Source organism: Balaenoptera acutorostrata, chromosome 2 (assembly GCF_949987535.1).
Source record: "Balaenoptera acutorostrata chromosome 2, mBalAcu1.1, whole genome shotgun sequence".
NCBI lineage: Eukaryota > Metazoa > Chordata > Mammalia > Artiodactyla > Balaenopteridae > Balaenoptera > Balaenoptera acutorostrata.
Window position 1 is genome coordinate 145,477,892 of NC_080065.1, and position 26,434 is coordinate 145,504,325.

At 36.4% G+C, this 26,434-nt stretch overlaps 1 protein-coding gene across 1 annotated transcript in view; it reads right to left on the bottom strand.

Annotated features, from left to right (window-relative positions):
• Positions 1–4,608: 4,608 nt before the first annotated feature.
• Positions 4,609–26,434, bottom strand: part of RNF145 (ring finger protein 145) — a 64,275-nt gene continuing 42,449 nt past the window's right edge. Inside the window, exons 5-11 of the mRNA XM_057540208.1 lie at positions 25,409–25,644; positions 22,776–22,951; positions 19,251–19,391; positions 16,571–16,753; positions 9,779–9,926; positions 8,499–8,855; positions 4,609–6,231 (exon numbers count right to left, since the gene is read on the bottom strand). Of these exons, the coding sequence (XP_057396191.1) occupies positions 5,848–6,231; positions 8,499–8,855; positions 9,779–9,926; positions 16,571–16,753; positions 19,251–19,391; positions 22,776–22,951; positions 25,409–25,644 (1,625 nt within the window). The 3' untranslated portion in view covers positions 4,609–5,847. The remainder of the gene's footprint in view (positions 6,232–8,498; positions 8,856–9,778; positions 9,927–16,570; positions 16,754–19,250; positions 19,392–22,775; positions 22,952–25,408; positions 25,645–26,434) is intronic.

Here is a 26,434-nt window from a genome sequence, read left to right on the forward strand (position 1 = left end):
ATTAGAAAGCCCCCTAGACCCACCTCAACTCCTGGCAACTGCCACCAGGCAGGAATGAGTAACCTCAAGTGGCCAGCTCTTCCAATTTTCCAAAAGAAGCTAGAAATTTTGTATGTATAGTCTTGCAATTTTTAAATGGTTGGCAACTAAATCAAATGGTTTCTTCAAACATCATCTAAAAATGTACCATTGAGGCCCAACAATAAAACAAAGCAAAGTTCATCAACCCAGATTTCACCTGAATATCTGAAGTTTTTAAGTTCTGTTCTACGAGTTCTGAGTTCTGTATCTGAATTTGGTTAGATAATCAAAAATTATCTCACAGAAATTACTTCCAGCTGACACGTAACGTTATGCTCTCTGCCTCTAGAACTAACAGAAGTCTCTGCCATTTTTGAACTAAGGGGTTTTACACAAGGAGCTACGTACTAAGTCCCTCTGTTCACTCAGTAGGTATGCAGAGGGCTCCTGCCCTATGCCAGGCACTGAGAACACAGCAGTAAACCAAAACTTAGTTAAGTTTAATATTTGGCATAGCACATAAAAAGTACATAAAGCTCATCACTCCATCAGTGGTAAAGATTAAAAATACAGATGGGCAAAGCCTTAAGAGCAAAATGGTACCTCAAAGATTATTTTTTCAGATGAGGTTGAAGCCCAGAAAAACAAAGGCTGGCCAAGGATCATACAGCTTGAAAGGGAGTAAAAATGATAACTCAGAGCTTCTGCCTTTACTCAAAGCTCCTCTCACCCCTTCTGCTGCCTACTTCCCTAAATACAAGGGGACTGATAAAGGATCGTCAAAGGAAACTAGCAGGCTTGATGCCCATCAGAGAGATGAGTTCAGTTTGGCAAGCTGTCATTTGGAAAATAATAGAATATTCCATCTAGAACTGACTCAGAATTTCATCTACATTCATGGAGATTATTATTTCCAGCTAGTCAGAGGCCATTCTCTCTTACCTTAGAACATATAAAACAATAGAAAAGCAAGGAATTGCTTATATCTATTAAGAATAGAAATAAAAATTAAGGGTCAAACAGCCAACATTCATAAAAAAATAGGTTAGGAAAAGAACAAGATCAGTGTCAGCGAGATTAAGTAAGATGAACAGGACACCAGGAGTGTGGTTAATAGCAGGGTTTACTGTCTTCACTGGCAATGTCCTACCTTTTACTCTCAACCATACTGCAACCGAATGTCCAGTCCACTGGAGGAAGGAAAGAAAGTATTTTTCTGAGTGGCCACAATCACTCATTCTATAAACTGCTCCCAGTATTCTTGATTATTTTCTAAGTAAGCACTACCTACAAATACAACCCTGTTTATTTTTTCTAATTTTATTTATTTATTTATTTATTTATTTATTTACTTTTATGGCTGTGTTGGGTCTTCGTTTCCGTGCGAGGGCTTTCTTTAGTTGTGGCAAGCGGGGGCCACTCTTCATCGCAGTGCGCGGGCCTCTCACTGTCGCGGCCTCTCTTGTTGCGGAGCACAGGCTCCAGACGCGCAGGCTCAGTACTTGTGGCTCACAGGCCTAGCTGCTCTGCGGCATGTGGGATCTTCCCAGACCAGGGCTTGAACCCGTGCCCGTGTCCCCTGCATTTGCAGGCAGATTCTCAACCACTGCGCCACCAGGGAAGCCCTACAACCCTGTTTTTAAGAGTATTCTCTATCTTCAAAGGTGGGAGAAACAGGTGTGCCTTAACTGATAAACCACAAAATTGTTTGGAATGTATTTGAATTTCAGAAGCTAATGACAGGCAGCGGACTTCAAAAAGAGATGTGAAAGAGATCCTTGGGTGGGCAGAGTGCTTGTCAATGGGGGTAGTTCTGCTATCACTGAATATAAAAGCAACTTGAAGAGACTAATTCCAAAAGTGAGATTATGGGTGATTTTTGTTTTTTTAAATTCTTTACTTTCCAAATAATGTGTTGAAAAAATGAGGGAAAAGTATTTTTTAAAATCATATAGCATTTAAAAAAAATAATCAAAATCTAATAATTAATTCCTGTTTTCAACTTGCCATAATTCTAAAACTGGAGAAACTCTATTTTTAATATGAAAGCCAGAGTAGAAGCAACTGGAATGTAAAACTTGTTCTTTACAGCTTTTTCTTTTCCCCCCAAGATCGGCACATGATTTAGTAATACTTAAATCTCTGTAAGGTTCTTGTCCCATTACCACAGACATAGAAAAAAGCCTTCCCACTTAAACGCGGAGACTACAAAATTTTCCCTTCTCCATTAACCAATTAAATTTACAATTTGACATACGTTAAAACCTTCTGGGAAAACAGAGTGTTTCCGATGTAAAAGGCTTATGAAAACAGGGCATGTTCTTAAGAGAAAACATGGAAGCCCTAATGAGGGATTTCAGGGAGCCACATGTTCAGTGTTGGAAAATCAGACCTCTAGAGACATGCTGTGCAAATAGCATGATTTAGATCATTAGGACAACAGTTTCACATGAAAAAAATGAAAAGCAACACAAAGTGGAAATATAAGTTGAACAAGTATGACAGTTTCAACTGTTTAGTACTAACTTTGATGTCAAAGTTCATAAGGTGATAAAGTTTTTAAGAGGAAACTGATCATGACGGAAAATATGTATGCACTGTCTGAAAAACAGTGGAAATCATTAAGCAGACAGGGCTTACAGGGATGTGATATTTTCTCACTTAATTTGATCAAGTATCATAGAAGGGAAATTGAATCTAATTTTCTGGTTTTCTCTTCAGTAGTACAAATTAGGTGGTTAAACTTTATGTCTTCTTCTTAAATCAGAGGTCTGACAGTGAGTTGAATACTATTAAAAAAAAATGACCAGAAAATAGAAATTTGAAATACAGATGGCATTATACAGTGCTACTGTCCCAGCATATTAGAACAAGGAACAAATTAAGTCAGAGGTGCTCAACTGGTATATTTTCAATCATTCACAGGTGTGCTCCCAGATTTTGAATAATGTGTAAATAAAAAATTAAGTGGTGCTTCCACTGAGGTGTGGCAGTCATCAGCACATCTGATGCATTCTCTTTCCAGGCCCAGGAGGAAGACTGAACTTCCGCAGCCTCTTGTGCGGGTGGGACCACAATTCTGGCCAGGGGGTGGTGCATCCACTGCTGGGAGGAGCAAGTAACTGCTAGAGGACAGCCTTCCAGAGCCTTTTCCCTTGCCATGACCATCAGGAAGGTTCAAGACAGTGACTGTTCCACTAGCCTAGATCCCTGAGTACCTGCACCAAATACAGCACCCCACCCACTCTCCAACAGACACATATGCAGTGTGTGGGACATAAAACTTTGTTTTGAAGCCACTGAGATCTTGAGGGGTTTTGTTACTACAACATAATCTTGCTCTCCTGACTGAAACAAAAGGATACACGCTGATAAAAAGAGTGTTATTTGCCCACCAGGCTGCTGGGCTGAGAGGCTCATGTGACTTGGTTAAGTACAGCTGGGGTCTCTGTGCTATTAGGAGGTTAAAAAGTGTTTTGTAGGGGCTTCCCTGGTGGCGCAGTGGTTAAGAATCCGCCTGCCAATGCAGGAGACACAGGTTCGAGCCCTGGTCCGGGGAGATCCCACATGCTGCGGAGCAACTAAGCCTGTGCGCCACAACTACTGAGCCTTCACTCTAGAGCCCACGAGCCACAACTACTGAGCCCGTGTGCCACAACTACTGAGACCCACGTGCCTAGAGCCCGTGCTCCGCAACAAGAGAAGCCACCACAATGAGAAGCCTGTGCACTGCAACCAAGAGTAGCCCCCGCTCGTTCCAACTAGAGAAAGCCCGCACGCAGCAACGAAGACCCAAGGCAGCCAAAAATAAAAATAAATGAAAGAAAATAAATTTATAAAAAATAAAAAGTGTTTTGTAATATGAAACTATGACAAATAAATAGTTTTATGAAAACATCTGAGAACTTTTCCTGAAGTCTATGAGAGAGTCAGTCCTTTGGTGCTTAAGGATGGCCGAGTTCACTGTGCCATAAATAATTTCAACTTCATAGGCAATTTTATTCCTTTAAACAAGGCACCAAATATTTAATATCTGAATATGTACCTTTTACACAAGGGCTGAAATTCAGTTTGAAATCCAAGATTACTGCTAGGTTTTTGCACAACAGCCTGACTACCACCAGAGGGTGCCATCTGCTGTTTTCTGCCCGACCAGGATCACCAAAAGGACAGTGAGAACCTTTCGGCTATACCTGGGGAGAAATTCATTCTGGTCTAGCCACTTCCTTTCTAAATGTAAAATCAGGCTGGTGTCAGGCTAGTTGGATAGAATCACCCAGGAAGCTATGAAATGCACATTCTCAGGCACCCCAAAGGTTAACTCAGTAGGTCTGAAGTGGGGTTCAGAAATGTGTAATTTTTTTAAAAAGTTCCCTAGATACTTCTGATGCAGAGCTAGGTTTGCTACCACTGGTGTAGAAGATTTCAAAGAACTGATCCTTTTCAATCAAAATGTTTTGCCATCTGCAGGGCATTTTTTGACAGGGATCAAGATATCAGAAGCCCAGCTGGATAAGCAAAACCTCCTGAGAACAGAATTTCCACAAGACACCTTACAATAATAATCATCACAGAAATAAAACACTGTTATCTTCAAATTTAAATTTATTAAGACATTCAGCTATGTCTGTCAGTCTACATCCAAATTTGCTACTAAAAATAAAATAAAGTCACATCCCACATTAGGAATACCGAGTCTGAAAAACACTTTTTGAGCCAAGCCTATTGTATAAATAAATGACTAGTTTCTTTTCATATCAAAATTCCCATAAAAAATTACATTCCCCCCCTCCCCAGTTCCACCTGTAGCCATGATGAATGTAAAAATTTAAATATGACAAATCCTTGTCAAAGAAAAGGTGCAAAGTCTATTAACAGCTTTAAAAGTGGCATTTGCAGAGTGTGATCATACAGTTATGTACTCATTCCCAAAGTGCAAATATTGCCATAATTTAACACTGTTTTGATTCAGTTGCAAGAATTAAACATTACACAGGATTGAAAAGTACACTTAGGGCCTTTATCAGTGCCCTAAAGCCCTTCCCACTTTGGTCTCCTATACTAATGTGGACTCCAAAGTGTTCATTAGAGTTTTAGTTTACTTCACACAGCCAACACAGTATACGATGTATTAACAAAAGTTTCATATACATCAAAATATTGAAGACTCCATCATAAAGTTCAAGAGTCTCAGATTACATGAATGCACCCACAAGGCCCAAGTGCCCACCCACCCCCTCCCCCAAAGCACATACGAAGTATGAGCGTGCTTCAATCTTTGAATACAATCAATGCTTTTACGTCTTTGATTTCGTTTCAGTGCTGTACAAATAATCACCTGACTGAGTTCCAATTAACTGAGGGAAAAGGGGGTAGAGAAAAGGGCTGGTCACCACTCATACTTTGTAACAAGAATGGTCCTGTCCCATAGAAAGTGAAATATCAGTTCCACTTCTGCCTGCTTCCTCCCATGGTGTCCTCATGCTCTTTATCCTCCTTTCTTTAGCCCCTTTCAGACACTCAAATCTGATTTTATTTATCCCTTACAAATCAGGGGCCGTTTCTGAAGTTGCTGAGGTTGAATTTTCTTGGCAAACCTCTACCAAACATCAGCATAGGATATATAAATACATTTTGATTAGCATACTTTGCAAAATTTCTCCCACAAAGTCAAGGGGATGAAAGCAGGTGGTCTCCACTGAGAGTACTTCCTGGATTAGATCCTTGGAATGTCAAGTTTCCTGCCTAATCACCTCATATATTCACTCCTCAAATCTGGGCATGAATTCCATCATGAGTTAACTTCTCCTTCAGAGTAGCAAAGCATTACTCCTGCTGCTTTTCTTCTAGGCTGACCTCAACAGGATGTGCTGCATCTTTTGCACTAAGAGGATTTTCCTTGGGATCACAAGCCCCTTCCTGGCTATCTGATCTTCTGGCAATGCACTCGTCATTGTCCCTAGAACCTTCTTGCACCCCGGTCCCCCGAGGACGCTCCTGGCCTGGGGGTTCCGTACCTTCCTGAAGCACATTTTGCTCAGCTCCAGCAGGAGGCTGTGGAACCGGGTCAGCTCCTAACCCTGGCAGCTGCGAGGAGTTTTTGAGGTGGCAGTGGCACAGAGGGCACGTCTCCTGGACATACAGCCACTTCTTGAGACAGCCTGCGTGGAAGAAATGACTGCAAGGTGTGATCACAGCAGATTTCATGTCCTAAAAAGGGGGAAAAAGATAACTCGTAAATGTCTATTATCTAAAATCTTTGCTGCTATGCTCGAGTTCTAGTTCCAACATTTATCACAAATTCTCCATAGAAAATTTGCAACACAGATCTTAGAATAAAACTCATTTTATATTTTTGTAATAATCCTCTTGCCATCAGAGACCCCTTTATACAAATAATACAGGAACCACTGGCTAAGCAATTTTTAAAAAGAAGTAAAAACCAAAAATGAGGAAGAAACGACCTTCGTAATGGGGTTCAGACTTAGTATGAAACAAAGGTTATAAAACTGTAGCAGTATGATCGCTGGGTCTCCACGAGTATAATTAGAACCTCAGGAAATCTGATGAAGATTGGACTTTTTCCACTTTTTTGCTTCAACACAGCTCAACACATTATTCCATGATGAGATTATTGGCAATGAGACAAAATCAGCCACATAACACCAGGGTATTGGCAAGGAAGTGGCAACTTCATTAGGGACAATGTACATCCCAGTTTTCACGATATAAGCCAGTGTTTTTTCAACGTGCATCAGAATCACCTGGAGTGCTGGCTAACCATGCATATTCTGGGGCCACCCCAGACCTACTGGATATCTGAAGATGGCATTCACAAATCCATAGGTAAAGCAAGCCACCCATGTGACTTTAATGCACACTTAAGTTTAATAACCACTGGAATAAGAAATGGTATACTTTGCACTAGTAGTCCCTGCATAAGATATATTTGGGGAGGGAAGGCTAGGGATATGAAGTTTAAATTGTAACAACATACATTTGGTTGATCAACCATTAATTTTGTTTAAAGTCCCAAAACAAGGAGTTGTGGCTATAATAGAAATTCCTTGCCAAGAACTGGTAACACCTGGGAGTCAACTTTTAAGCAGAAAGCCATCCAAGGAAGAGCAGCCAGCTAGGAAGGTAAGCAATTTGAGTTTTATTTTCAGTGTGGTATCAGCAGGTAGTTCAAGCACCTCAAAAAAAGTGATGTGACAACAGGAAGTACAAAAAGAGGACTCTCAAATCCCAGAGATGGTATATTTAGACATAGGCTGCTGAAGTTGATGTGCCCCCAGTCTGTCTTGGCTATGCTTTGTCCTGCATACAACAAGGCTACCGAGCACAAAGGACCCGAAAGAAGACAATGGCCACTTAAGTTTGGGGGAATCTACATGGCTCCTCAATCCCCCCAAATGCAAAAACAACCTGGAAAATATTATTTTGCTAGTACCCAAAAGTATGCTCTAATAACAATAAAAAAGTGGCAGCTTAATTTTACTCTTAGGAAAAATTCTTACTCTAGATGGCCTTCACGCACAAACACACATCCCTTCTACACTGTAAAGCAGCCTTGGAGCAAGTACCTCCCCTGTATACTCATTGACACTATCTATAGTTTTATTCCGCCAGCCCACACTTTTTAAGAGTGATTTTAAAGGAACAGTTTGTGTTGTGGCCCAGAATTTCTGCCCATACTTCCAACAGTACAGTTTAGCTGTAAAAGCTGCTACTCAATCACCCTCCTGCACAGGTGACTGGTGACTAAACTCTAGGCCTGTTGTTTGTTACTGTTATATTTCCAAGCTGATTTAAAAACTATCTTTCAATTCTTGCTAGAAGGCAGTCATCAGCTATTGAGGGCTCATGTGCCAAAGATGCCAGGGAGGCCAACCATAATGTACACCAACTGGGTGCCTCTGCCATATCTCCTGCCCCCTACTTCCACACAGAGGCTGCATCCACCTCAGATATACCTCAGCCCACAGGGAAGCACATACTCTCCACCCACGTCAAGTGAATGAACGTTTACTCCCTACCCTGGAAATACCAGAGGGAAAGAGTCAGAATCTTGGCACACCACTTTTCAGAAGTTGCTGACTCCTGATTGATAGTATGTATTTGATAGTACACATATGTGTGTGTGTGTGTGTGTGTGTGTGTGTGTGTGTGTGTGTGCACGTGTATATTCAGGAGTAAATATAAAATACACCTGACCTGTTTTTCCTTTATTTATGGGTGAGCAATAATGTTGAAAATAACAATAAATTAGAACTTGAGGAACTAAATTTAAAGCTTACTTTAGAAATAAAATGGAAATATTTTATCAGGTCTTTAATAATATCTGAGGCCCACTTTTTTTTTACCCAGGAGATAATTTCTGCCTGGAAATTTAACTTGAATTTGGATAATGTGGTTAAAGTCCCAAGGGATACATGGTATGAACCACCCAAATGGCTTCTTACTGTATGAGTTACCTGATAACAGATGGCACAAATATCATTGTGTTTCTCAAGCTGCTCTTTCGTAGCAACGGGTAATGATTTAATCTTATTCACAGCGTCCCTTCGGAGAAGGAAGCTCTTCCACCCCAGTTGGGCCCGAAGCCACACATTATAGTAGGAATGGATGAAGATGATCATTGAGCCCATTACTGTCCATTCTCCAAAGATGGTCTCAGAGACGCCATAGGCCACCACACAGAGGGCCACGAGAAACTCCAGCAGGCGGTAAGTGCCGTTCACATAGTAGATGACATCATCCATGTTTTCTACTGGCTCTTTTCTGAATTCCTCAACCATAAATAAGACATAAATAAAAAGTGTTCCTAGAACCTGAAAAAAAAAAAAGTATGTATATAATCACTAATAAAGGTTTTTCCTAGACTTTAAGTGATAACACATTACTAATATCTTTAGTATACCAGATTTCATATCCAGAGGAGACAGTGGTACAATTAAAATGTGGGTGATCTCAGTAATACAGGTCTTTGATACTGAAAAGTACCCTGAGATACAACTTTACTAAAATGATTCTGATTAGTAATCAGTCTTCTCTGACATTCTTTCTCTCTTTCCCCTGGTCACCAAAACCCTCACAATTCTATCTAAAATTTCCTAATTCTGTACTCATATCTGTTCCTCAACTTTCAAAGAACGTTTACTTTTACAAGGAAAAATGAATAAATCTTTATTGCCAGTGCTACATTTTTCTTTTACTTGTTACTGATTAGGCAGCCAAGATACACTTTTAAGTTACAGTAAGTTTATCCATTCCATGGTAACATTGTGTGTGTGTGTGTGTGAGTGTGTGAGTGTGTGTGTGTAAAGTATATATCATGTCCGTGTAATACATACACAGGTATCATTTATTTATATACATTATGAAACTATGGATATTTTTGAGTGGGCAAAATGTGCTCCAAACAAGCACTAAAATCTTTTAATATTTTATAGTTACTTATCTATTTAAGATTTACCTGACAGTTCTGTATCATACCATTTTGAAAAAGAAATATTGAGAAGTTTAATTACCTTGATTAAAAAAAACTACAGTGACAGATAGGCTTAGTATTTTAATAACCTACCTTCTAACTCCTATGCTCAAATAAATGTAATGCATTCTAGTAAAGAGGATGGGAAGTAATCACCTAAATAGACCACTTATCATCATTAATCTTGAAAAAGTTTAATTCCTTTTCTGGAAGGAAAAATAAGAAAATCAGTTATTATATAAAGTTAATTAATCCTGGGCTTACCTGAAGAGAGGTGAGAATGCTGCTAGAAATAATGATAAGAAGCCAAAAATCCATGTGGAAAAACTGGCAAATCATATAAGCCATATAAGCAGGGAACACCAGTAAAAATAAACAAAGGCTCACGGCACGGAAGTGTTTCCATAAACTCCTAGAGAAAGAAAAGTATTCTTTTAACGTGCCTGTCACCTAGCAGCACAACTAACCGATCTTGTGCCATGCTTCAATTTCACAGCATTTTACTGCACACCCTTCTCCATGCCAGTCACAGTGCTAGATTTCAGGGCAAGTCATGTCAAAGGCTTCAAAGCACCTTTTCTCTTAACACCCCACACTCAGTCAATTGACAAGTACCACCAATTCTTTTTTTTTTTTCTGAATAGTTTGCTTTCAATCTCATTCCCATTCCAAGCAAGCTCAAAGCGATGTCAGGCTTTTATAACATCAAACTTCAACAATTTTAACAGTAATGTGCTGTCTTAAGTCGTGACGTCCTCTCCTCACCTGCACCACCCTGGATGAAAATCTCTGCAGCCGTGAGTTCAGTGTTACTAAGAGGAATGGCTCTCCGATGAGCAGGGGTATTACCCCTCACATCTGTTGAGGCTGGGGAAAAACTATGAACCACTGCACTTTAAGACCTACTAGCTGATCTTCCTCCCTTCTAGCCCCTGTTCCTAGAGAGATTAATCATTCCAAAGCTCTGCTAGCATAATACTGTCAATACCTTCTCTAAACTTCCTAGCCTGGCATTTTAGGTCCTCCACTCCCAATTTTTTTGTTTTTTTAGCCTTTTTTTATTTATTTTTTTGGGGCTGTGTTGGGTCTTCGTTGTTGCATGTGGGCTTTCTCTAGTTGTGGCGAGCAGGGGCTACTCTTGTTGTCATGTGCAAGCTTCTTATTGCGATGGCTTCTCTTGTTGCAGAGCACGGGCTCCAGCAGTTGCAGCATGCAAGCTCAGTAGCTGTGGCCCACGGGCTTAGTTGCTCCGCAGCATGTGGGATCTTCCCGGACGAGGGCTTGAACCCATGTCCCCGCATTGGCAGGCGGATTCTCAACCACTGTGCCACCAGGGAAGTCCCCATCACTCCCAATTTTTTGGTCCAAACTTGCCAACATCTGTCCCTCACTACAAGCAAAGATGGTTAACTCTCTTCCCAAGAAAACACAAGCACTCTTAAAAATCCCACCAGAAATGCCTGCATCCCACTCTCTCCTTTTCTAAACCCTTTAGACTAGCTCAAGCTAAACAAATATATTTACACAGGTAATGATATCCTTTCCCCAGGAATCACCTACCCTCTCAGAATTCTTAACATCTGTACCAAACAATCATACAATAAATTGCAGCACTGCTTCAATATATAGATATTTATATATAATATTTTATATATTATGTATCATATACACCTAAACATTCTTACTTATATTTTTATTTTATATTTATTATTTAAATAAAAATATTTTATATATGTACACACATTTAAAAAAAGTCTTATCACCCATATTTAATCTCCTCAAAAATAGGATAACTCCAGCTCCTAAGCACAGAGGCTTGTTTGAAATAAGTGCCAAATAAAACTTGAAAACTTATTTCTGCTTGATATTTTTCAAATTATTTTCCATCAGTTACTACCTTTTCTTACCTACCCACCTATCCACCCAAGTGCAAAGCCCTATGATATAAGCAGGACAAAAGTTAATTGTGGTCATTACACAGCAGAATAGTTCCAGGTATAACTTTATGCTTTTAAGACACCCAACAAGTCAAGAAATTTCTTAGACTTAGATTTCAGCTTCTGATTCCACTTGAACCCTCCTTGTCAATAGTGGAATACACAGCAGGAGTCCCCTAGTTATGGCAAAAGGAGAAGGAACATAATCTTTTCTTTTATTTAGTTCTTCGTACATTGTACTATTCTAATAGATCATTCCTTAAATATACCCCCAATTTAATACAGATTGTAAACCAACTTCTAAAAGAAAAATGACACAAAACCCTCCCCCAACAAGTGCCTTAAGCAGAACCTTGAAAAAATCTTTTTGTGCAATAAAAAAAAGGTATGATTTCCACCCCCTACAAGTTTATTGTTTACTTTATATATCCAATTTATAAGACAAATGATGATGTAATGACTTATTACCCCAACAAGGGATTAAAAAAAAAAAAAAAGAGATGCTAGATACTTCCATTTCCTTGGTAAATAAAAGCCAAAGTTGGAGTAATTTTTTAACATAAGGATCACAAATCTAGAAAGAAATCAGCGTGAGCCCCAAACAGCCATTCCCTCTCTTAAAAACAAAACTCAATTACAATCTATGTAAACTGAATATCAAGACTTAAATCATTTAATGATTTCCTAATAAAAACAAACACAGATTATTTAAAAACATTATGAGGAAACGTAAATTTCAACCAAAATAGTTTAAAGCTCATAGCCACAAGAATTATGCTGTTTTAATTAAATATCAGCATCTGTGATATGTTCTCAAGTCCATGTGAAGTATCTCAAGGAGACAGAAAAATCATCCTGCCTACCTTTAACTCTATTACAACATAGGTGGGAGGAAAAATAACCACACTAAGTTAAATGCTATACTGTGTGGGACTGTCCACAATTAGCAAGTCTGATAAGAAAGTAAATTATTATTCTGGTTAAAATTAAAGCTAGGTACTTTGGAAAGTGTTTTACATCTTTTCTTGTCAAACATTTTTCTTACGAGAAGTTAAGGGACAAATATAAACCTGCCACAGTAGCTCTGCTTTGAGATTCCAAACTTTTACTTTTTTTAAAGAAAAGCAGGCAGAAAGGAATTACTGTAACAGTAGTTATAATAGGGCAATTTGCCTTAAAACTTTAAATATTTTTTTCAAAATCAAGCTAGCTGTGATCCACTTATATAATTTACATATATATACAAACATATATTTATACATGTACACAGAAAAGTAAATATAACATTATGCCAACAGTTTTAAACTTACGTCTAATTTCTGTGTTTTATATACACACAGACATTACATACATATTTATCCTTATTTAAGCAGTTAAAATTCAATAAAAATCTAATTTAAAATTAAACATAAAACGAATAGCGGAAAATGGTGCTAGAATCACATCCCATTAACAGGTTAAGCACTATAAAGTGAAAAAAAAATGTTTTTAATTCACCTCAACCCATTTCATGAAAAGTTAGTCACTTGAAAATCTGCTATATCATTTGAATACAGTAGACTCTAGTTGTAAAATTCCTTGCTAACAACTGTAATAAAATTCCTGGATAAAAGTAACAATTACATCTACGGCTAAAACTATCTGAGACACATTTTTAAGTTTAAACACTGGAAGTTACCTCCAGTCCAAGCAACACCAAGACGTGTGAGGATTTTCCCCTAATAATTACTTCCTTAACGACAGAGAGAAGCAGAGTTTCAATATTACCTTTTAATTGTTCTCCTAATGTGAGAATTAGGATATTTTTCATTTCCTTTTTTAATGGTACACTTAATTGAATTAATTACAATCCTGGTACACTTAATTGAATTAATCACAATCCTCTGTTTAGAATGCACTATCGTTATGGTCTGTGCATGTCCCTCTTTTTATTAGTTCGTAATCCAATTAGCTATTTTAAATACCTGAAATGTAGCAAGCATTCATGAACCCATCTCCCCGTACAAAAGAGGCCCTGGACCACATGGCAGGCCAAGCTAGTCCATGTCCTGCCTCCCTCCACCCAATGAAACCATTTCATGAGTCCTGTGCTCTTCACGCTCTTGCTTGCTTCCCTTTCTACAGTTTTGTTTATCCATATGTACTCCTAAAGAGTGTATTTTAAAATTCTGTTTTTGACATAAAAATAACATTCTATATTGTCATCTTTTTGGATTTACTTCATCTATTGCTATGAATCATTCATAATGTTTAATGCATCACTACGTTTTTAACATTCCACTGTGACTATTATCACATTTATTCACCCTCTTTCCTGTTTGATTGGCATATGATTTGTTCCCAGGCTTTTGCTATTGTGAATTGTGCTATGAACATTCTTCTACATGTCCCTCCTGAACGTGCACAAGAATGTCTTGAGTATCTACGTAGGAGGAGACAATGCTAAACTGTTTTCCAAAGTGATTACACTAATTTACACTCCTACCAGAAACCTGGGATATCTGGGGTCCTATGTTTTCTTCTACCCTAGGTATCAGCTTTCTTTCCTCTCTCCCTTCCTTCCTTCTTTTCTATTATTTTTTCATTGCCACTTCCATAGGTTTAAAACAGTATCTCACAGCAGTCTTGATTCACATTTCTCTGACCACTAAAGACACTGAACCTCTCTTCATATTCATTGTTTCCGCTTTCACTAAAAGCCTGATGATGTATTTTATCCACTTCTCTCACCAATCTGAGCTATTTACATATTCTTGATACTAATTCTTGAGCAAGTGTGAATACTATAAATATCTTCTCCCAGGTTTGTAACTATCATTTCTAATACAAGTTTCCTTTAGGTTTAGAAAATGTTATTAATTTTGATGGTTAGATTTATCATTCTTTTCTTTCATAATCATAGTCATTCTTGGTCTCAGTCTTTCACGGCCAGTTCCATCAGTTTAAGAATTTTTTTTCCTACTTGAAGGTCCAAAATATACTACTCTATGCAGATTTAATTTTTTATTTTGACATTTAAGGCTCTACCATTCTGGAGTTGATTCTTTTGTTTACGGCCGTGAGACAGGAATCCAATTCCATCTTTTTCCAATTAGAAACCATTTTTTTCCAGCTACATTACAGAAGAGAACCACCTGCCCCACTCATCTGACATGCCACTTCAGTCATACACCAAAGTCCCATATATATATGGACCTGTCTGGGGGCTCTGTTCCATTGGTCAAGTTGTCTATACTTGAGCCAATTATTATAAAAACTTCACAATATCTCCTATTGTAAGTGAAATAAACTTTAATTTATCTTTCTCAAATTGTCTGATTTCAATATGGATTTATACTGGTTTCAAAGAATGAGCAGGGGTAGGGGCATAGTCCTTCTGTTGTCTGAAAGTATTTGTTTAAGACAGGGATATCTGCTCCTTCAAAGTTTGGCAGAACTTGCCTATAACACCATCTGAGTCAGGATGTTTACCATTTGCTTCCATTTCTTTAACAGAACTATCCAAGCTTTTTAATTCTTAAGTCAGCTCTAATAAGTTTTATTTTTCTCACAACTTTCCCATTTCATTTGTTTAAAGAAGTACTGCCATTTAACTGTTGATTGTATTTTCTAATTACCATAGGCAGTGGTGGGAGAGAAGTAAGAACAGAACCCTAACTGTTCATTCCTATCTCATCCTGTCACAGCCAAGAGCCTCTCTTGCCTCAGGCCAATTAATGCTGCTACAGACACGAGTAACAACAGTGACACCAATCCAAAATAACCACTCCACACCAACACACAGGGCTTCTCAGTCTTGCTTCTTTCCCTCTAAATTTCCTCTGTATTTGATCTCGGAGGAAGAAGCCAGTAAAAAGATGCTAGTTCAGCACCCTGGAAGGACCCAGAACTGAATTTACTGGTGCCTATGGCAGTGAAATTATGGTCTTATTTCTCTCTCTTTTCCAAACTTTCTATTGTATTATATCAGTCTTTTAATTGGTATAATTAATAATACTAAAGGATACTGCCAGATAGGACAAAATAGTAATTGTACTTAGGTCAAAACCCCAATTTAAGTGACTATTTAACTAAGTTCACCATTGAATTCAACATCTTAAATGCTTCTGCTGAGAAACCTTAAACCTAAAAACCAAATCTCAAATAAGTATAATGATTAAAATTATCTGAAACATATCCAAGAGCTTTGAGCTTATTTAAATTAAATTGACTCTTTCAGCCATTCTACGGTTTGACAAGTTTTCAGAATGTTTGGCAATATGGGATATGGGGATAGAAAGATAAATCTGATTAACTATAATTAAAATGTTAATTTCCTTACTTATAAAGCACCACCAAGGAAGCAATTAAATCGGGTATTTCAATAATCAATAATCAGAGTGTGTAGAAGGATGCTGGAAAAAAATAGTGGCACTGAGTTTTAAGCAATTCCTTATAGAAAAGCCTTGTATAAATTACCATAAGCCTACCATTAGGTAGGTTACACTCCTACCATTCTTAGATATCCACTGAATTATACATATTTATATCATAGTATCTTAAAGAGCCAAATAATAATTTGACTTTTAATCCTTATGAAAATTTCTATAATATGAGATGAATATGAATCCAGCTGGTCCCATAAGGTATCAAGAATCCCCATTATAACCTCAGTTAGTTGCAAAACGCCATCAGATGAGACTTGTTATTCCATAAATGCCTTTCTTTATGACTGTCTGACCACCTTTATCTTTCCTTCATTTGCCCTTTCTCTCAATGTTTCCTCTCCTTTAGCATTGCACAGAATAAAACTGTATATTATTTGTTATATTTACTGTACTGAATTTTATGCTCTACATTCTTAATTTAAAATCTGGATAAGTATAAAAAAGTACTACATTTCTCTGAAGAAGAAAAAGCTGATTTGTAATTACTTGGCCTTTAATGTGACTTTTATATACAGGAATGTTGAGAAAAAAAAAAAACAGAAAAGTCAAATACATACAAAAAATAAAAATGTAAACTTGTTAATAAGCTAATACCAATTATTCATCCACCGTGTCTCTAAACAATACCTAGATCTTCAGACAACAAATTATGTAAACAATATGACAAAAATTTCTTTTAGGAAGTTTCTTACTTGTCTCTAGATGCTCCCAGCGCCAAAACAATAGGATCTGCAATCTCTAACATAGACTGCAGGATAGAAGCTACAACAATGAAAAGGATAATACTGAGCAGGAATGCCCGGTGAACAACCTGCAGCTCTATCAGACCAGTCTGCACCGCCAGGATTAACAGCGTAACTCCTTCTGTCATGCCCCTAGAAAAGCACACGTTTTTGGAAAAACAAACAATAATCAGAATCACATTTAATTCTGAGGGAAAATAATTCAAAGGCTTAGACTGTTATTACATATTTGTGATCTATTCTGACTTTGACAAAAAAACTTGATCAGAATATTAATGTCAATGTAAGAATATACAAGCATAATGTATCACTACATGTGCAAAACATAATAGCTATAATTTTAGCATACAGTGAGGAGAAAAAAGCAACTTCTCAGATAAATAAAAGTGCTCTAACCAGGCTTTGCTAATGAGTCAGACACTCCTACCATTCTTAGATATCCACTGAATTATACATATTTACATCATGAGCTATATCCCGATTATAAAATAGAGAACCACAGGTGAATGTCTCTATAATCTTGGAGTAGGGAAGGTCTATTTAAGAAGACCATAAGAACCAGAGATGTAAACAAAAATACTTTTTTTGAAATTCAATTTCCATATGGAAAATATATACAAAGTCCTAAGACCTTTTTATCCTATTGACTTGAATTATAAAGAATCTCACAAATAAATGAGAAATGAGCAAAGGACAGGTACAGTTTTCAGATACACAAATTAGCAAATATTTCAAAGTTTGATGACCCAAGTACTGACAAGGAATGTAAAAAAATATGGGCAGACTAATATTGAGATATAAACCAGTAAAATGTTTCTGGAGAAGAATTGCTAATAAATTCAAAATGTACATACCCTTCAGTTCAATAATATTATTAGTAATTTACCCTATGGATGTACTACAAAAGTTAAGATATATAGATATAGATTTTTAAGATACACACACACACACACACACACACACAGATTTGAGAGATAAAGTAAACAATGGAACATGTTATGTGACATCATGGGGATACAATCAGTAAAATCCAGACTGAAAAACTAAGTAGGACAAACAATCTGATGTCTTCAACAAATAACATTAAAGGGAAAAAATACAGAGATAGCAGGGACCTAAATATTGAAAGAGACTTAAGAGGCATACCAGTCAACTACAATATGGGCATTATTTGGATCCTGAGTTGAGCAAACAAAATGTTTTTAAAAATTTAGACAGATAATTAGGGAAATATGAACACCAACTGGGTATTTGATGTCAAGGAATTCTTCTATCAGAAATGAATGCTCTATTGTAGTTACGGTTTTTTCCTAAAAGATTTAGAGGTAAAATAATATTATATCTGGGATTTGCTCCAAACAAATGCAGCTAGGGAGTGTTATGGGACAAGGTAGGTGGAATTGACAGGGGCACACAACACACAACACTGGCCATATTACTGGAGATGGGTGCCAGGTACATACATAGGGGTTCATTTTACTATTTTCTCAGCTTTCCTGGTTTAAAATTTTCCTAATTAAGGGTTTAAAAAGAGAGACATGAACAAAGACACTCATAGCAGCATTATTTTTAAATAGCAAAAAAAAAAAAAGATACATTATTTTTGCAATACTATGCATTCATTGAAAAGAACGAGGTATATGTGTTGACATAAAAACAAAACAAAAAAACCTATCTAAACCATATTAAGTGACAAGATAAGGTACAGAACAATGTGTATAGTATGTGGAAAAGAATATATATACTTTTCCCTATAAAAAATGTTTTAAATTACCATCTATAGCTGTTACCTTTGGGGACAGGAAATGGGAAGTAGGGGAAGAAAGTTGTCATTTTCCATTTTGTGCTTTCTGAATGGTATGAATTCTGTGAACTTAAACATGAATTATTTTTCTGTCTTGTCCCCACTCCCTTTTTCCATTATAAAGGTGTTAGCTGGGACTGGCAGGAAAATTACAGAGCATAGGTTTTTTCTTTTCTGTCATTAAAAAACTAATATACAACAAATTAAAATTTCCCCTCAATTTACAAGGTACTCAGCATCTACTAATTATGAAATATCCCATAAAAATTTAGATACTTTAAGAAGAGGTTACATAAATTTATATAAATGAAACCATTAAACCTCTATGTTAATTCAGATAACAGAAATCATGACAAGTTTTAGAAATAGTTTCCTAATACCTGATCTTAGTGATTTAATAACAACTGGAATAATTATTCTGCATCCTCATTAATGCATCCTTCGAAACTTCAATCAGTATCAAAATTATGTTCAAACATAAAAAAAAAATCTTTAAGAAAGTATCAAATTTAGAAATCTGATTTTAACAGAGCGACACAAATGTCAAATGGGAAAAAGCAAGCTATCCAAAAATCTCTTAAATAAATCTAGGAAAGGAAAGTGTCTAATATACATTGTTACGTACATACAATAAAAATACATCTTTTATACACAGAAATTTAGTTATTTTTTCATAGTATTTTAATCTAAATATTGCAACCATTCCAAAAAAAAAGTCCTCAAAATTCCATTTCCTCTAAGATTCATCAACAAAGAAATTCATCATTCCTTCTTCAAGTTACATAAGATTTAAATGCCTAGAGCTATTCAGGGTGAAGAACTTACCGATTCATGGCAGGATCATTCATGAAAGCTCGATAACCCTGCAAGTAAAACTTGCAGAGTGTCAGAACACCCAAGGCAACAAAAGAAACCGTGAAGACCAAACCCAAAAGTGAGTAAGGAGTGCTGCAGCATTCAGCAATACTAGAAAAAAAGGGGGGGAAATATTGACCGATAAAAATTGTTTATTTGGAATTGAAACATCTTAGGCCTTTAAATAACCACCAAGCTTGATCTGATCCTCAATGAAAACACCCAAAATTTGAGATGAGATCACCTAACCACTCTGTTAATAATTTAAATCCATTCTTATTATTATTCTAACCTCATTTTTCTAACTCTTTGGCAAATATTCAGCACATAGCACCAAATCTGAAACACAGTCTTTTTTATTTTTATTAACTATCATCTCCTTCAAAGGTAGTAAAACTCTGAAGGCTTAAATCTTGTTCAAACCTTAAGAAATATCTAATTAACATGCTGATAATATTCAAAAGAAACGTGTATAGTTGCCCATTGTTCTTCTGAAAGGTTCTGGCTGTTGAAATCGATCAGACTGTACTGCTAATGTGGTTCCTTGTCAAAACTCCTTCTCTGACCAAACTGCTATGGGGTAGGGCCTGTGCAGACTCTGCAGCCCCTGACTCCTCTCACTCCAACAGTGCCTTCCATGCTACTGGTGCTTTACATTTTAATTAATTTAGGCGTAGGTAAATGCAGGGTTTTTTCTGGGTTATTTCAAAAGCATGTCCAAGAATACAGCCCAAGACCATTTAAAAATAATTTTAATACCAATTTTTAATAAGGAGAACTGGACTTGCACTAAACCTTGGAAATACTTTCATATTTTATAGAAATACATTCAATACTTTTATTGAACATGTTTGAGAATAATTTAACAAGTATTTTGCAAATATATGTAATATTATGTACCAATAATTTGGATTTAGCATTTACAAAGCAACTAATAAAAAAACGTTCAAAGCACAGTATCTTAAGTTTTGAAATTTCAGTGAAGAGTGTCTTGCATGGATGAGGAACTCATTCAGGCAAATCAGTATCTGCCCTTTACTATGTAGGTCCATGCGCCTCTGCTACACGGTTATCCTTCTTACACAACTGTTTTTAAGTTACTTTTTATGTGAAAACATCTAATTTTACGTAGACCACTGTGCATTATGATGTGGAAAAAAATGTTTGGTTTATGGAAGGAGCCAAAATATCTACCAATCATGGTAGTTGACAGCTAATGAATAAATAATTTTATGGCATTCTTACAAGTCTAATTTCTGAAATGTTTGATATTTTTCTCAGAAAAATCATTATATAACATGTTTCAACAAATTGTCCGGTAATTTAAAAATATGAGAATCACGGCTAAAAATAACACTAAAAATTTTACTTCATTCCCATTGGAAAAGTCTGAAAGTTTTACTGAATGTCCATACAATTTCTCTATTCTTGTATCTATATTTAAAGAAATCTTTTTTACCCAAACAGTATGATTTAATTACATTTTCAAGAGGAGCACATTCTTTTTCTCTTACTTTAAAAAAGAGTGTGGTGCTATTTTTCAAGAGCATACTAAAGAAAACGAAAGGTTTCAACCTAGCTTTGGGGAAGTGAAAGAGGCTGGGAAATTTATAAAACTTTTCTTCCCATCTCTCCTCAGTGAGACATTTTATTGATTTTAGTTTCTATTTCCTGGCTGCAAAAAAACCCTTCTTTTTGTTTTTCAGTTTGTTTGCCATGCTTTGTTGGTTTGTTTTAGTCAGGGTATCCTGGTAAACTTGTGATCCTCCTTTTTGAAAGTAAGTTGTTCTTTGGCAAGGCAACATACACACATAACCTGACTCACAAGAGCATCAAGAAGGACAAAGAACAATGCTTACAGAGATACAAATTAATGAAAGAACCACACAGGAACTTCTCTATAAAACACCAAATTAAAATATTCTTATATAGAGAAGGGGCAACCTATCCTATGTATGGAAAAGGAATAAAGAAGAAAATTATTTTGGCAAGATATCTAAGCCTCACCTAAAATCTCAGCATTATTTTCTTACTTTGTTAAGTCCAAATTCATTCATAGCTTACTGATTTGTTAAGCCTCTTACATTATACTATGCTTCATTTGATTGTGCTTCACAATGGATAATAATTTGGTTTAAAACATGACCAATCCCAGTCCCACACTTAGGTTATCCTAACCACAGAACTGTATATCTCTCTTTCTCTTTAAATTCAGTTACTTTTTGGACCATTTTAAAACTCTGCATAAAATCTCCATTAATACTTACATAAAAACAAATAGCAGTGAAACAATGAATTAGCCATTAAAATGTGTTTGATATCAGTTATTGCATGTTTATAAAAGCTACTTTTTAATTAAAAGTCTCAGAAAGTACAAAATCTGACTCAGTATCAATAAGTTTATTTTACTTACTTGTCAAAATAGGTATTGCCCCATGACATTTTTATTGCTGTTTAACTTTGTAACATTTTCAATCTTAACAAGTAACATGCTCCTTAAAGAGAGTAAATTTGTCTTAAACTTCTCCTCCCCTACACCACTTAGTGCACAACGCTCCATCATTTTGGATGGCTGGGAAACAACAGCTCTACTAACTAAAACTCTAAAGTTGTATTCGCCTGTACTTACTTCCCAGGAGGAGAGTTTCTTTCTTGCCTTTTAAAGTGACAATGAGCCAGGGAATGAAGATGTAGACCCATTTGCTAGATTCTGAGGGCTTGAGATGGAAACTTGGAATTTAACAGTGACAAATGTCTAGATAAGCTCACAACAAAGATAATGAGGTGGAAAAAGGACTCTAATGACTTAAGATTTTTTTTTAATAATTTACTTTAGAAACCAAGTCTTAGAATTCCTTTAGGTTAAATAGTAAAATACTATGATATACTCATTTTACCATTATTTGACTCTATCTTAATACGGAAGCAAAACACTGAAAATAACAGGGCATAGTGAAAGTATATAGGTAAGTCATAGGATTTGGACTCAGATGGGGTTTGAGTGTCAGCACCCCTTCTTTTGGCACTGGCACCTGGGCAAGTTACTCTTGGTACAGTTTCCTTAGCTCTGAAATGCTAATGATAATAAAGGCACCTTTCTTGCAGGGCTGCTATAAAAGTAAGTATGAAGAAGTGTTTATTAGTGTGGCTGGCACATATTAAATACTCAATTAAAGTGACAGTTTTTAGTAACATATTTCTTTTCCAGTAGTTTAACTTGAAATTGAAAAAACATTTTTACAATTTGCTACATACCTTTCCACAAATCATTTGCTGTACTACAGTCTACACTGCAGCCAAATATACCACCATTATTATATCAGCACCTCCCTACATTGCCAGACCTAGGCATCCACTGAGTGAAAATCCTATTTTAATTGAATATGAAGCACTATAAAAAGACTGACAAAAGTTAATTTGAAAAACTTACTATTCCTAGATCAAAGTTTTCTCTTCCTAAGGTTATATATAGTATCGTATACTCTTATTAATTACCTTGTGAGGAAAAGGAAAAGAAGCCTCTCTCGTGATGCAGGCTGATCTCGAGTACTGAAATAGGAGTAAATCTGAAGAGCAAATAAGACGAGCCAGAAAACCATGAACAGTACAGGGACTACCAGCTGATTCCACAGGGACATCCCCAAGGCTAGAAGGCCATATACCTCCACTACCTGAGTAAGAAAATACGACTTTAGGAAAACACCTTGTATCACTTCAATAAACACATTTAAACACAAAAGAGTTTAACCTAAAGTACTTAAAGAGAAAAACTGAGTAGCTTTTCTTTTCTTGCAAGATTATTTCAACTCAATTCCTTCAAAGTTAGCTCTATACATACATGTAGGAATTAGCATGTCTTTGTTAATTTTCTGATTTTGCATTATTATTAACAGTTGACACACATTCATCAAATGGCAACAGTAAACTGCCCTAACAGTTCAGGGATAATGTCAAAATAAAGTCACAGTCAGAGTAAAACTACATCAAGGGAGTTTGAGGAGCCTTGGTAAACTTACTCATGTCTAACAGGACTAGCATGAACGATGCAATACTGCTTGAGGGGCTAGGAGGAAGGGAAATATAAAAGAATTTTCCAGAGTTTATTCAGGAAGGTCATGGATGAGAAGTAGTTTGATGGAAGACAGAATAATCACTGGAGAAGTTTATTATGGAGCAAAGACAGGAAGTCTTTTCCCCCAGACAAATCAATTCCCCTTGCTCCTACTGTGTATTTATCAAGCAACATTTCTCAAATGATTTGGTTTGCCAAGTGCATTAACACCAGGAAAAAAGGTACACCTAAAAACAGTTTATTAAACTACTATAAGTCAATAAATTAGCTGTCTAGTTTATAAAACAATTTCTTATGAGACTGATTAGGAGGAATTAATTCTCATAATCTGATTCAGCCTAAGAGTATAGCCGTAACCAAGTTTCTGGAGTTACTAAGCCAGGGACCAGATCCTGGCAACACAACAGGGTTTTGCCAAGTAGGTTACAAACTCTAACCTAAGCAGCCAATTGGTCTTGCCGGAATGCTCGGTGTGACACCAGAATGTTTCAAAAACTATAAAGACCTTAAATGAAAATACACTGACTTGTAGGTTATTCTAAATTTATATTTTTTCATCTGTAAATCAAATATTTTTTCTAAAACTGAGTCATGATTAACCCCTATTTTTTCCCAACTAGAAAATACTGAAAGAAAAAGGAAATTGTCCAGCTAGCTGCAAAATTATTATTAGCAGCAAACTAATCACTGAGAGGTAGAGTACTTTTCCTCCTTTCCATTCAAGGAAAAGACCACTAAAATACCTGACAGTTTCCATCTCTTGTCTATCCAATTCTTTCCAGGTCACGAATTTCATAACCTATACTTTATTTTCAACTGCAACACCTTGTGCTACAAGAACCTTATGGCAAGCGAGAAGGTAAACATGACACTGAAAAACGGAGGCTTTGTCCTTACAGTGACTAAATAAACAGTATCCAAGTAATATTTACTGAATATCTACCGCTTCTTACAAACCAGGGTAGTTCCACAAGATTGAATTCAAATAAAAAATACATAAATTCGTCATTCTGACTCTGAATACAACAACCCTTCCCCATGAAGAAACTGTTCAATCAGAGTATGAAAATAACTTCATCTTCTTCGGAAGATCTACCTTCAAGAAAGTTGCTCAAGTTAATCATTACGTAAGATGAAGAAATCAGTAGAATCAGGGTAAGGCCAAGAGCTTAGGTAATTTTTCTGGGAAATCTGCCCCGGGGGCCACAACAATAACAACAAGGAAAGGATTCATTTAGTAGTATCAGTTTGACCAATCTGAAAGTTTCCTGTACCTTACGGTCATGCACACAGTAAAGAGCTAGGAAAGAATGCCCATTTTAATTCTCTCTTTATACCAATGTCAGTTTTAAGACCTATTTTATATACTGAAATTCACTGATTAAATCAAATAGAACTATTTATCTGCTGAATACCTACTGTTTGTGTCTGGAAATAATCTGTTTGAGAGCAAAGGCTGATAAAAGTAGGAGAAACAGAAGCACGTTATGTTGGCAAAATCAGTCCAAGCACCACATCTAAATGAAATCTGTCATACCATACCAGAACTATTTAACTTCTCAGTCTATTAAACAAACGTAAGGAAAAAACTGTACTCACAGGACTATAATCAGGAAAAAAACAGGATTTGACCTCTAGGTATTCAATTCTACATCATTCTTGTCTTTGTTATCGTAGTTAACACTGAATATCATCTACCTGGCACTGAACTCATTCAAATCTCACGGCTACCCTATGCGTTAAGTACAACAGTTATTATTAGCTCCATTTTACAGATGAGTAAACTTAAGTGAGTAACCCCAGGTTACACAGCTGGTAAACAGCAGCATCAGAGTGAGAACCCAGACCATCTGCTTCCGGAGAAGCACTTACCTCACTTTACTGCCTCTCAATAGAACTTAATAAAGAATCTCAGATGCTCCTAATTAGGTTGAAAATAGTTACTGTTTTGAAACTGTCAAACATAATGTTACCATGACCATGACTGTGAAATAAAAGTGAACTAAATCTTTAATATACTTAATATTTATGTAGAATTTTATCTACACAGTCTTACCTGAACCAACTCTCTGTACGCAGACTTGGCAAGGTTATAAGGTACTAGAAGGTTAGACCCAAGAAAATACAGAACTTCCAATCCAGTAAAAATCATAGCAAATTTGTTGATGATAACAATTGTCTCCAGAGGAACAAGGCAGAGGCGTGCTAGAAGAGGAAGCATGTGAGCTGAAAAGAGCCAAATCTGCTTCGTTTTCATGACACAGGAGCATAAAGTACACACCACCAACTGACCTAAAAGGGGGGGGGGGGGGAGAACGTATTTAATTTTGAGATTTGGTATCCACAAAATAAAAACAAGACACTGTTAATAAGGATGATGACACAGCTTTTGAAGGAGTTTAGTTAGGATCTCTTAGATAATATTTTAAATCAAATTTTAATTTCATCTGACCAAAATTACATATTCACATGTTCTGTGAATTTTGAGCACCCATTCCCTAGGATTGACTTAAAAAAAACAGCACAAATATCCACTCGTCTTTATCACATTCCAGATGGAATATATAATATGGCAATTTTTTTAAATGTCTCACTCAAACAATAATTCAGCTACAACTAAATATATTTAGCTCCTTTTACAAAGGCCCTCAATATTTAACTGTTCTTGTCTAGAGGTAAAAGTATAAAATCCAAGAGATATAGTTACTTGTCCAAGATCATGCTGTGACAAGATTTATTCTGAGGTTTTCAATCTTTAATTGCTTCTACAGGACCATGCAAGCCTTCCCAAATGACTCAGTAATGAGAAGTTAAAACTGAAAAGTTTAAACAACAAATTCTTCTCACAGAGGATTATGCATGATTATAGAAAAGTTAGGAAATACAGAGAAGTAAAAAGGAAAAAGAAGCCTCAATCTCCTACAATCCTGTCACCCAAAGGTAGCACTGTTAATGTCGTGTTCATTAAATAAGGTATTGCACGTAAAGCCTTAGCATTTTATCTGAAACCTAGGCAGTGCTCAAAGTTATTCATGTTGTTACCTTTTCAGATTTATTCTATGCATGTGAATATACACAAATG